Source organism: Chrysemys picta, chromosome 11 (genome assembly GCF_011386835.1).
Source record: "Chrysemys picta bellii isolate R12L10 chromosome 11, ASM1138683v2, whole genome shotgun sequence".
Classification (NCBI taxonomy): Eukaryota; Metazoa; Chordata; order Testudines; family Emydidae; genus Chrysemys; species Chrysemys picta.
Window position 1 is genome coordinate 63146248 of NC_088801.1, and position 12655 is coordinate 63158902.

General features: G+C 42.3%; 1 protein-coding gene across 5 annotated transcripts in view; it reads left to right on the forward strand.

Moving 5' to 3' along the window:
- The window catches only part of PIKFYVE (phosphoinositide kinase, FYVE-type zinc finger containing), a 100562-nt gene that overhangs the window by 68558 nt on the left and 19349 nt on the right, over nucleotides 1–12655 (forward strand). For 4 of the 5 annotated variants that reach the window (XM_024109205.3, XM_005306082.5, XM_005306083.5 and 1 more), the window contains 11 exons: nucleotides 186–299; nucleotides 1832–1940; nucleotides 2053–2207; nucleotides 3279–3369; nucleotides 4753–4813; nucleotides 7282–7437; nucleotides 8684–8804; nucleotides 9308–9403; nucleotides 9816–9899; nucleotides 11215–11306; nucleotides 12221–12385. In XM_024109205.3, the coding sequence (XP_023964973.2) occupies nucleotides 186–299; nucleotides 1832–1940; nucleotides 2053–2207; nucleotides 3279–3369; nucleotides 4753–4813; nucleotides 7282–7437; nucleotides 8684–8804; nucleotides 9308–9403; nucleotides 9816–9899; nucleotides 11215–11306; nucleotides 12221–12385 (1244 nt within the window). The remainder of the gene's footprint in view (nucleotides 1–185; nucleotides 300–1831; nucleotides 1941–2052; nucleotides 2208–3278; nucleotides 3370–4752; nucleotides 4814–7281; nucleotides 7438–8683; nucleotides 8805–9307; nucleotides 9404–9815; nucleotides 9900–11214; nucleotides 11307–12220; nucleotides 12386–12655) is intronic. The other variant, XM_065562126.1, reaches the window with a different exon arrangement.

A 12655-nucleotide genomic window follows, 5' to 3' on the forward strand; every position in this document is an offset into this window, starting at 1 on the left:
TCTTGATAGTGTCCTGGAAGGCTGAGGTATTTCAGGCACTGCTGGGTACCTCCAGGCTCTCTCTGGTACTCTGTGCTCCAACTGAAGGAGAATCACCAACAGCAAAAGGGTGGGAGAGATGCAATGCAGCAGGGTGGTGTTTGTTTTCATTTTCACACAAGGTTGTTTTTTTTTATTGCTCTTAGCTATTCTCCAATCCGGCTGCTAGAGGTATGTGTCCCACACCCCAAAATCTACATCAAACGTCAAGCTCCGTTAAAGGTTACTATTCTGCAGGATCTGAAGGATTTCTCTCAAAAGTATGTCCTTGTTTTGTTTTTCTTCACCTATCTTGGCTGCCTCTTCTTATTTATGACTTAAACCTTAATTACTAGAGGACGTGAAGCCATCCTTTGCTGAAGAAACTAGAGAAAACATCTGTTAAATTCATTTGCAGTAGCTTAAAATATAAGAGCTTGTAGCAAAACAATTAATTGAAATGCTTAAGAGTAAGGAAATAAGGTTTCTATACCAACCTTAACTCTGACCCTCTCCACCTATTTTCTAAGGGTATGTCTACACAGCAGCTGAGAAGTGCGGTTCCCAGCTTGGGTAGGCATACGTGTGCTAGCTATGTTCGAGCTACCACAGTAAAAATAGCAGGGCGGCCCCAATGGCATGGGTCATGACTCAGGCTAGCTGCCAGAGTACAATCTGGTTCGACCCCTGTGTACATACTTGGGCAGCTAGTCCAAGCCACTGTCCTGCTGCTGCTCCCACACTGCTATTTTTACTGCGCTAGCTCAAGCAGAGCTCGTACATCTACCCAAACTGCAAATTGTACCTCCCAGCTGCTGCATAGGTCTACCCCGAAGACTCTTTCCTCCTCCCTGTATGCCTGGTGTAATTATACTTTTTAATGTGGCTGGACTAAAGAGTTTTGGTCCGATGTCTGTCTGTCCTTTTTTTTTTTTTTTTTTTTTAATTAAAAAAAAAAAGAAGTCCTGATTTCTATGTAGCTATCTCAAGTGGCCAAACGTGTTCTTACAGAACTTGCCTAAATAATTGGAAAGGATTACGTTGTCAGAAAGCTGATCCTGGAAGCATGCTGTTACAATGGAAATCCTCACCCTATAAGCGAGATTGTTGCCACTCTCTAATACTCAAAAAATGGGGAGGAGACGCTGTACTTGGAAGCTTAATTTGAAAAGACACAAGTGACCCAGGTTCTTCAGTGCATTGTTTTGAACTGTCTGGCCTTTTGATCTAAGTTAAGCAACTAACTTCAGCTACGTGAATAACGTAGCTGAAGTCGATGTACGTACGATCGACTTACCGTGGTTTCTTCACCGCGGTGAGTTGACTGCTGCCACTCCACTGTTGACTTTGCCTGTGCGTCTCTCGCAGCGCTGGAGTACAGGAGTCAAGGGGAGAGCGCTCGGGGATCGATTTATTGCGTCTAGACTAGACGCAATAAATCGATCCCCGCTGGATTGATTGCTGCCCACCGATCCGGCAGGTAGTGTAGACATACCCTGAATGACTCTGTGTGCACCTCAAAAGGGCGTGCCATAGGTTAGTAATCTGGGCAGAATAGCAAGCTTCTTCATGATCTTTTGGAGTCTACAGAATGCTCCTTTTAAGGGACTAGTCTTGCATCTTGTTCGTGAGAGTAGACTTACTCACTTAAGTTGTCCCACTGAAGTTTAATGGGACAAGCTGTTACAGGGCGGGGATAGGTTGCAAAACTCTAGCATCAAATTTGAGTTTGTTCTACTAAAGATCACTTTGGACCACATTTTGGCTCTGAGACTCTGAATGGTGTCTGAAATGTTTTATCCTCCTACCACAGGGTATCACAGGTGTATCTTGCTGTTGATGATCGTCTCACTTCTTTGAAAACTGATACTTTCAGTAAAACAAGGGAAGAGAAGATGGAGGACCTTTTTGCACAAAAAGAGGTAACATGCTGCTTCTGCACCAGTGAAATGCAGGGCGAAAATAGAACATTATTGTACCAGTGTAACACTGCTGGTGGCAGAGTACTGAAAAATCTAAATTTGTCTTTGGCAGATGGAAGAGGTAGAGTTCCGGAACTGGATTGAGAAGATCCAAGCAAGGATGCTTTCACCTTCACTGGACGCCTCTCAGCAGTTGCAGTCAGTCTTTGAGTCTCTGATAGCTAAAAAACAGAGCCTCTGTGAGATGTTGCAGGCCTGGAATAACAGGTAAGAGAAATGCTAGCAACCTAGGTAGGAGATCCTGCTGCACTTTCTCCCCATCAAGTTTGTTGCTACTACAGCATAGCAAGATACTGCAATATCTTGCTAATGACTAGTCATATTTACACGTGAGTGTTTGAAGGTGAAAATTTAATGAGTGGAGTTATATTTATACAGACCCACTTGTAAATGGCTAGACTTCAATGAGTGGCATTATAGATTATTCATTTCAAGCCCTGTTGTAGAAATTGCCCAGACTTATTGGAGAATCACAATTTGTATGAGAAACGGGGCACAACTGAAATAAAGGTAGAAATGAGGAGCTAGCCCATATAAGGCAATTGATCCTCTGCACAACACTTTGAAGTAATCTTACAGCTGAGCAAATTTGAAGGGAAATATTTTAAACACAGGCAACTTATCATTTCTCTGTTCCACTTGCAATTGTTTAAACTATCTCACGTGGCCCATGTGTGACTTTGAAAACTGTTCTGACTTCAACACAACGGCTCCTACTGTGAGGTGCGAGGAAAAGAATTATCTGTTAATGGCTAATTGCAACCTTCTTTTAGTCACACAGAACATTTATTAAGTACCAGATGTGACCAGAAAATATTATGAAGATACACATTTTACTAAACCTCAGCATGGACAATCTTTAGAGATTGTCCCCAGAATGTCTGAGGGCTGTTCTACACTACCGCTTAAGTCGATGTAACTTGCATTGCTTGGGGTGTGAAAAAGCCACCCCCTAAGCGATGCAAATTACATTAACTTAAGTGTTATTCCCACCAGCACTAAGTCAGCAGCAGATGCACTCCTGCAAACATAGCTTCCACCTCTCATGGAGACTGAGAAATTATGCCAACGGGAGAGTGCTCTCCCGTCGGCACGGCACATCTTCACCAGACGCACTACAACGCCGCAGCTGCATCGGTGCAGCTGTGCTGATGGAGCACAGTAGTATAGACTAGCCCGGACGCAATTCTTCTAATTGAATATACTATTATTTATTTGTATTACCATAGTGCCTAGGCATCTAGTCGTGGACCAAGGATAATTCTGCTTCTCTTTTAGATTACAGGATCTCTTCCAGCAGGAGAAGGGTAGAAAACGCCCCTCAGTACCACCGAGCCCTGGAAGACTGAGACAAGGTGAAGAAAACAAGGTAATCTCGTTCTGTTACCTTGTAACCGCCATTCTGGTTAGAACCAAACTTATCTAAAATAGCTTCTCCCATCTTTCAGAAAGTTTAAAATAACTTTCCTACTCAGACGATGTTGCACCATGAAACTACTGAACCTCTGAAGGGTTCTAAAACATTACATGTTATCTGGCGTTCTGTACAGTTATAGTGAAGACAATGTTAACTTTAAAAATACAAAAGCTTACATTTGTTCTTCAGTGCTTGTAAGCTATCAATATTATGTCAATGTAAAAATGAAGACTGATGTTGAGGCTGTTATTTCCAGTTTGGAAGACCTTTATGCACTGGCTTTTGTATCACAATATAATTGGTGATTTAGTTCAGAGGAGGTAGCTTAACGGTTTACCTTCCTGTTCAGTTTTATGGTTAGCTCTCATCTTACTTGAGAAGGAAAAAAAACATGAAATATAATGAAAGTAAAGCAAACATAAGAATGTAGGAAGTATTGGGTAAAATTCTGATGTAAAGGGACCCAGTGGAGATAGGGAAGGTGTTGAAAGGAATTATTGTATCCCAAAGGGTTGTACGTTGTATCTGGTGATAAACTCACTAGCATATAAAATAAACCCAGTGTCCATGTACAAGAAGGGAGTAAAGCTAAAAGGAGTTGCAGCATAATCCAGGTTTCAGATGGAAAAGAGGAAAGAATGCAGGATGAAGATAGTGTAATTATAAAGAGGTGGGAAATGGGAGTATTGTAGAGCTGAAATTTTAAGTGTGTGAAAATTACATGTTAAATACTAGAACTGTAAAACATTACAAGTGTAACTTTGACAGATATTTTGTTAAAATTGCAATCTCCTAACTTTATAGCATTCTACATGATGACATCTGTCCTTTCTGTGTCCAAAGCTAGCTAACCTTTGAATGAACTCCTTTTTTAGTTTAAAAATGCATTTGATTTTTTTTTTAAACTATACTGTAAAACTTAATACAGGTAATGAGCATATTTCCTTTGGTATAAATCTGAAAATGTCACTTATGGGAGATAGTAATTAATAAACTCTAAGAACTCGTGGCACAGGGCTCTAACTTGAGAGATAATGAAGAGAATGGTCGGCCATGATGGCAGTAACCTAAATCCTACTGTCTCTCTTAGAGTGCAGCTCTTACTTTTTACAGACATGAGCAGACTTACAGAATCGTATCTTAAGACTTGCACATCAAGCATATATGGTGGTGCTGCAGAAGCTGAAAATGCTGGGGGTGGAGTGGGGGCTCTGCTTTTGCAAGTGTGATGCTGCTTCATTTTGTATTTGCCCCATCATAGGGGATATAGCTGGAAAGAGAAGGGGACTACTGGCTGCTTCCTCAGTAATCTGTGTTCTGTCCATCTTTTCACAGATCAGTGCAATGGACGCCTCTCCCCGCAATGCATCTCCAGCCCTACAGAATGGAGAAAAAGGTCTGTTTAGATAATGTGTGCTAGTAAGGACATGATAGAATTGCTCACTTCATCCCCGTCTCATCTGAAATAATTAAAGCTGCTAATGCATCCATGTAGGTCTGTTCTCAAACTTTCCATTTTGAGACCATTACACTACTCTGTGATACAGATACATATCTTTTCCTGTATTCAATTACGACATAATGGATACCATTTCCATGTAAATATCCCTAACAAAGGAGGAGAGAATGGAAAGGCAGCATATATCTGGTACAGAATACGAATTCTTTTCACGTCCACATAGCGTTATTGTACAAGTTTTTCCTGGAAGAATTAATGACCTTTAAGGTTTTCATCTTGAAACTCTTAAAGGCTGCAAAATCCCAAAGGTGCAACATGTCACTGAGCTCTAGAGACTAGTTTGAAACAATGGGCTTGTCTAAATGAACACTTAGCACATGGCAGACTAGTGCGGGGTAGATTTACACCCCAGCCTGCCACAAACTAAGTGTCCATGTGGACCCTGGTGCTGCACTAAAAGTTCCCTAGTGTGCAATGACCTACTTCTGTTTCAAATTGTTTGGCACAAACCACTCCCCCAGCATGACGATTACCACAGGGCAGTTCCTTAAAACAATTAAGATATATTTTGGTCTTGTCTCGTATATCTGGTACCAGTCTGGGTTAACCCTGCCTTGCTGAAGTTCAAAGTTATAGCTCAGTTGTGCAGTTGGTTAGTGTGTACTGCAAGACTGAACAGTATTTATGCATGATGGAACTATTGTCTTAATTGAATTCTGCCATACAGGAAGGATTATAGCATAAATTGGATTGAAGTACTATAAAGCTTATTAGTGTAAAAATTGCCTTTGTAACTGTCCTCATTGCGTTTGCACATAATTGTTACACTCTAATTTTAAGAGATTTAAGCCACTAGCCTCAAGGTTAAAAAGAACCATCAAAATGTGAAATCAATGTAAACTTATGCGGTGATCATTAATTCTTGGAAACCATAGCTCTAAAAGAACTGTCTATTCTTTTCAATGCATTATTAATGCTAAACCCTAATGAAGCTATTTTAAATGTAATCTTAATTATTTTGCTGATTACTTTTATTTATCACTAACTATTAACAGTACATTAGGTTAGAATGTAGCATGGACTGCTGGAAAACAGCTAGTCCCTGTCAAAGCTTGGTTTTAATGTGCCTCTCCTAAATATTCTCATGACTGAGGGGAAGAAGCTGCATCTCATTCCCATTGCGAAAAACCGTAGTCCTCTCCTGTTTCAGATTTTTATACTAAATTGCCTATTACGTTTTCATTTCAAGACACGCTCGTTATGGGTCTCTTATGTTGCAAATAGGAATATAATACTTCCAATGCAGAAATGTTCTTGCAAAGTAGAGGAATTTTAAGGGTAAGGATTACTGAAAGTGAGATACTGTAACTATTTTCCCATAGTCTTTTGAGTGGTTGTTCAAGGCAAGTTGCATATTATCTTAGTAATATGGGAGATCCAATGCTTTCAGTTTCTTTCAAAAGTTACAGGAACTCCATCAAGAGGAGTAGGTTGAGAACTCTAGATTTTGATGTTATAAAATCTAATGAATTGAAATGTTTCTTAAAAATTCATGGGTGGGTGTTCCTCTACGGTATCTGCAACCCAAACATTGTGGGTGAGAACTGCAAAGTGACATGGGCTAACCTATTGTCAGAGATGAATGGAATGCAGTAAATGAATCTGCTGCATAAATGGTGAAAAGGAAACTGGATTTCTTATGTTCTCAATTGTAATATAAGGATTTATTAGTAGCAATATTATAGAAGTTTAGCTTGATCATCACTTTAAAGTTTCCAAAAGCTCTCACTAGAACCACTCTGAATAAAACTTTCAAAAGTTTTTGAAAGCGACTTGGATGCTTATCCCATTAGGAGACTAAGCAGCTGGAGTTTCTGAGGCCTGGTCTAAACTAGAAAATTCGGTTGGCATAACTACATTGCTCAAGGGTGTGAAAAATCCACACCCCCAAGTGGTATAATTAAGCCAACCTAAGTCACCCTGTAGACAGAACTAAATTGACAGCAGAAGTCTTCTGTCGACCTAGCTATTGTTTCTAGGGGAGGTGGATTAGCTACACCAACAGAAGAGTCCCTCTTGTCGGCCTAGGTAGCGTCTGCACTGATGTGCTGCAGCGGCGTCTAAGTGTAGACAAGCCCCAAGTCACTTTCAGAACTGGGACTTAAGTGCTTTTGGAAACTTTTTCCTGCTACCCCACCTAGCATTTGTGCTCTCATTATGCACTGCTCCTCCACTTTCCAAGTGAAGGATCTGTTATATCACATATCATATATGTGAGGGGGGAAAATGGTTACCCAAGAGAATGTCAGTTTTTAGTGAAGGGTCCGGGATGGAAGCAGAAATTAGTTTTGGTTGGTAATCTCACTGCTTTCCTGTGTCCTTGTTCTTTTTTGTATGTTCAACAGACGACCGTTTCTTGACAACCCTGTCAAGTCAGAGCTCCACAAGCTCCACCCACCTCCAGCTTCCTACCCCACCTGAAATTGTGTCAGAGCAGCTGACAGGGGGGCCTTCCTTTGCCAGTTCACTCTCTGAACCAGACACCACCAGTAGCTCAGAAGGTACAATTCAATGACTCTCTTATCTCCCTCTCCCTTTTGGTTGTGTGAGACGCCACGTAGTGGGTAGCATATGAGACTACTGGTTACTAGATTAAGTGATGGATGGTGCTGAGAACCAAACAGTTCACTCGGCCGACTGAGTGCCTAAAGCTCACCAAAGTGGACTAAATATTTTGAAGTGTGCTTGAGTATTGCAACAGGCTTCAATGTTGGGAACCAAAATAGTGTAAACTTATAGTAATGGTGTCCTGTATCATGTAACCTGTGATACAGGGCATCTCATCAACCTTCTTCAAATGTTTGAATGGTACCTAACTGTGTCTCAAAAATACATGTGCTCCTCTCAAGATATGCTTGTTGCTAAAGGTTCTGCTGCAGCTGCAGAAGAGCTATTGGCTTGTTACTGCATTCTAATGAAGAATGGCCATGAAACACTCTCCTCCGGAGGGAAGGCCATTGGTATCCTGCTTTCTCCCTAGGCTTTCTTCTCCATATCACTGACCCTTCCCTCTTTGAATGAAGAGTAGATTCATGTTCTTCAACACTTAGTTTTGTCCAGAAAGGAATCCTTGTAAGTGAAAGGCACTCTCCTTTCTCCTGGGGCTGAATATCCTGGAGAACTCTTATCCAACGTCAAGTTCTGATCTTAGACTTATTTCGGGCAGGCATATCTGTCACAAGGGCGCAGTGCTACAATGCCATCCAGCCGATGTAACTGAACCAATATTGCTGCATTGCGAGCTGACATCCACCAAACAGCTTCTCTGAGCGAATCTTGATCCAGGGAGATTTTAATAGGTTGGCTACAAAAAAGGGCAGTTACAGTGCAAATTTTCACAAGCTGTACTATAATGAGCTGCATGAGACTGTTCATATATTCAGCAGCATGGCTCCGGGGATAGGACCTCTGGGTTGGAAATTAGGCAATCTGGGTTCTATTCATGGCTCTTCCAGACTCACTGTAACTTGAGGCAAGTCACTGTTGGGCCAGATTTTTACATTTGGGCACTTAATGGCAGTCTATCTTTTAAGAATTTGGCCCTTAACCTCACAGCCTCAATTTTTAAAATGGCAATGATACTTACATTTACATGTGAATTTCTTTGACATCCTCCAGTGAAATGTATGATAGAACAAGGAATTTTTTATTTCCCAAGATTACTGCCCATGTGGAAATTCAAGTAAAGTTTGATTGTTCTGTTGTATGCGTCATGACCCACAATTAATAGTCATACCCTCATTCTAGATGTATTTGATGGACACTTGTTGGGATCTACAGACAGCCAGGTGAAGGAGAAATCTACTATGAAAGCTATTTTGGCAAATTTGTTGCCTGGAAACAGCTATAATCCCATTCCATTCCCCTTGTAAGTAATATATGGTGCTAGCAATGGGCATGAAAATTGTGTTGTGTGTCAAATACAAAACTGATGTCCTGGCTTTGCTACAGAAACTGAAATCTGTGCAACTGCTCTTGCTGAACAGAGAAACTAATAGTCATAACTTGGCTTTCCTTGCACATAAACATCACTGGATTAATAGTGTGTTCATAACATCCAGTAGTATATAACTTGCTTGAAGCGAACCCTGTTTTCTCTAACATGTTAATCTTTCTACTCTCCACCACCACCTGTAGTACATAATGGAATTTTAAATTACTCTAGCCTGTGGCTAATGTGCCGTCTACAAATATTTGTGATGAGGGAAGCCAATACCTTTTACAAGTCCATATGAGGCATCCAAGTCACAGAATCACTTGTCTGGGGTGTATTTGGTGAAATCTGAACTTCACCAAAAACTCCACCTGTTGCTCCTTCACTTGCCTGGAGCTGCTATCATAAAAGCATAATCTTTTCTGTTTTTTATACAGTGACCCAGATAAGCACTACCTAATGTATGAACATGAACGGGTACCCATTGCAGTCTGTGAAAAGGAACCAAGCTCCATCATAGCTTTTGCGCTCAGGTATTTAAATTGATTCACTCTTCATTGGGTTTATCCCAAATGTCAAAAAAATCTTCAGTGGCCTTTATGTTCAAGGAACATGTGAAAACCCCTTGCAGCTGCTACTTCTATAAATGTGAGACTTTCTTCTAGCCCCATCTGAGAGCTCCTTGCGAAATTGAAGTGACAGCCCTTGTACGTGGGGAAATTAGACTGTCTGCAGCTTTCTGAAAAATCCTTTTAGATAAAATAACCAGAGTTCAGAGCTAGTTGTTACAGAACAGAGTAAAATAGTTTCTCAAGGGTCTTGTGCTACAAGGTGGGTATCATATCTCTAGGGGGTTGTTCTCCTACTTGCTGCTGCCTCTGAATTAAAGCAAATGGGTTGGTATTGTCGGAATTGTAACATAAACTGTTAATCTTTCCCTTTCAGTTGCAAAGAATACAGAAATGGCTTAGATGAGTTATCCAAAGCATCTCTGAAGAGCAGTTCTGAAGAAGGGCTTCCACCAAACAGGTGACAGACTGGCTCATAGCAGGCTTGGCAATATTCTAGAGCAGGGGTGGGCAAACTGCGGGCTGCATCTGGCCCACCAGCCTTTTTAATCCAGCCCTCACGCTCCTGCTGGGGAGCAGGGTCTGGGGCTTGCTCCGCTCCAGTGCTCCAGCTGGGGAGCAGGGTCGGTGGCCACTCTACACAGCTCCTGGAAGCTGCGGCCTGTCCCCCCCCATGGCTCCTATGCATAGGACCAGCCTGGGGGCTCTGCTTTGCACAACCAATGGGAGCTGTAGGGGCGGTGCCTGTGGACAGGGCAGCGTGCCACAGAGCCGTTTGGCAGTGCCTCCATATAGGAGCTCTGGGGGGGGGGACATTTTGCTGCTTCCGGGAGCCGCTTGAGGTAAGCGCTGCCCGGAACCTGCACCCCTGAGCCACCCCCTGCATCCCAACCGCCAGTCCTGATCCCCCTCCTGCTCTCCGAACCCCTTGGTCCCAGCCCAGAGCACCCTCCTGCACCCCAAATCCCTCATCCCCAGCCCCACCACAGAGCCTACACCCCCAGCCGGAGCTCTCATTCCCCTCCTATACCCCAACCCCAATTTCGTGAGCATCCATGGCCCGCTATACAATTTCCATACCCAGATGTGGCCCTCGGGCCAAAAAGTTTGCCCACCCCTGCTCTAGAGAGAGCTGAGTGTGGTCATGGTTTGGGGGGAGGGGTAGCCAAAATCATAGCTGGGGGCCCCTCAATGTGCTCTTATGGAACTGCCAAGTACTTCAATTTTCTGACAGCACCCAGTGTCCAGATGGTGTCGTCCCCAGTTTCAATAACAGCTGTCTCATAACAGTAATTGAGGTCCCATCTGACTTTGGGCCCTTGTCCTGTACCCTCCTAACCAGCTTCTCCACAGCGTTGCGTATACACTAGGATGCAGTGATTGGGCTGCTCCCAATCCTGGAGCTGTGCTGTTTGGCACAATCTGTTATTGACGAAGCCCATAGTCCTGTTTACTCAGCTTGGTGATTTAGAGCAGCAGTTTTTGCACTCAGGCAAGTGGGCCTTCCCCGCTGAGATACGGCTGGGTGATCTCCTCCCTGGATAGTTGAGGGAGAGGAGTCATTTTGGAAGGAAGCCTGGAAGTCCACGAGGAGTTGAATGTCTCCCCACAATATGACTCTTTAAATCTGTATGGGGAAGAGGATGTAACTTTAACTTTCTTTCATTCATTTAAAATGGGGGATAATCTGGTGCTCGGGTGAACAATTAGTTTATTTGGTTCACATGGAAAACTTAGTATGGTTATAAATAATGCAGAGTGTCTTTCCCTTTCAGTATGTCGGACAACAAACCAAAGAGCAGCAGCCCAGTCCGATTGCCTGAGACTAATGTGGCACAGGCAAACCGCACGGCTGAAGCAGAACAGCGTAAGGTTGTTTTAGAGAAATAGTATCCACCTCACAGGCCAGCTTTGATTTAATTACTAAGATCAAATAAGCTTAAGTGTAGGTTTGGATGGAAACTAAGTTAAAGGGAAAATACAACTTGGAAACCAAATCCAATTTGTTCTAAGTTGGGCATCGTAAATTCAGTTTTTGAACTGCTGATACAGGCTTGAAAATCAGTCTGTTACCTGCTCTCTATTTTAAACCAAGTCTCTCACTGGTGTTTTTCTCCTGGTTCTCTTCTCTTCTAGTAACAGATGACCTCAGTTCTTTTTTTTTATGTAGCAGACTTAAGTATTCTTCTGTGGGCTTTTGTGCCCCATATAGAACTCCAGTTGTGTTCCTAGAATTGTCTTATGGTGGTGTGTGGTTTTTTTATTATTTTTTTTAGGGCTACTGGTTAAATATTTTGAAATTCGGGGAGGAGGGGAAGTTGTAAAATATCAAGAGTACTTCTCAGTAGAAAAGTTTCCAAGATGCCAATGATTCTTACAATCAGGAACGTTCCTGGTTTTGTTTTGTTTTTTTTTTAAGAGGTGTATCAAATTGTGAGCATGGGAACATCGCCTATGTGTTAGGCTTTCTTCAGCTTGTCTTTTCCTCCCCACCCCCTTTTTAAAGTATTGGCACTTTAGCACTCCAATGTAGCAATTAAGCAGTCAACTCAGTTTGATGCAATGACTTCTGAAGTATTAAGGTGTAGCATTCTGTAACACTAGGTCAACTAACCTGTTACTTTTAAATTGATTGGAGGATGGGAAATAGGTTACTGTTGAATGGGCTTTTCCCCTCCTGCTGGAAAAGTCACTTGAGACTATTTCTGTGATACAAGCTTCTGGGTTGTAGTGACTATAGAAACAATGGTGTCCACTCTTTCCTCTGCTCACTCACTTTAGCAAAAAAGGTTTCTGGAGTTCTGTCCTTCTTCCGTGGCACAGGAGGGAAGAGCCCTGATCTGTCTGCCCAGAAGAAAGAGACCTTACGTGGTGCAGATAGTGCCTACTACCAGGTTGGACAGATGGGCAAGGAGGGCCCGGAGAGCCAAGGAGCAGAGACTCAAGGTATGCTCTCTCATCAGTTACATCTTCCAACTAGGATTGTTTCATCTCCCAAGTTCTAGTCTATTTAAACAAACAAACAAAAAACCCCAAACCTACTCCAGCTGGAATTTTCAAAGAAATGTAAGTGTTAGGTGCCCAAATCTCATTGAAATTCAATGGGCTCCTCTTGAAAATCCCAGCTTCCCTCTTTACTAGACAAGGGACCTTTTTTAAGGCTCCAGGCCTATAGTATCAAGAACAATACATCTTTGGTTTCAGGGTCTACCAAAT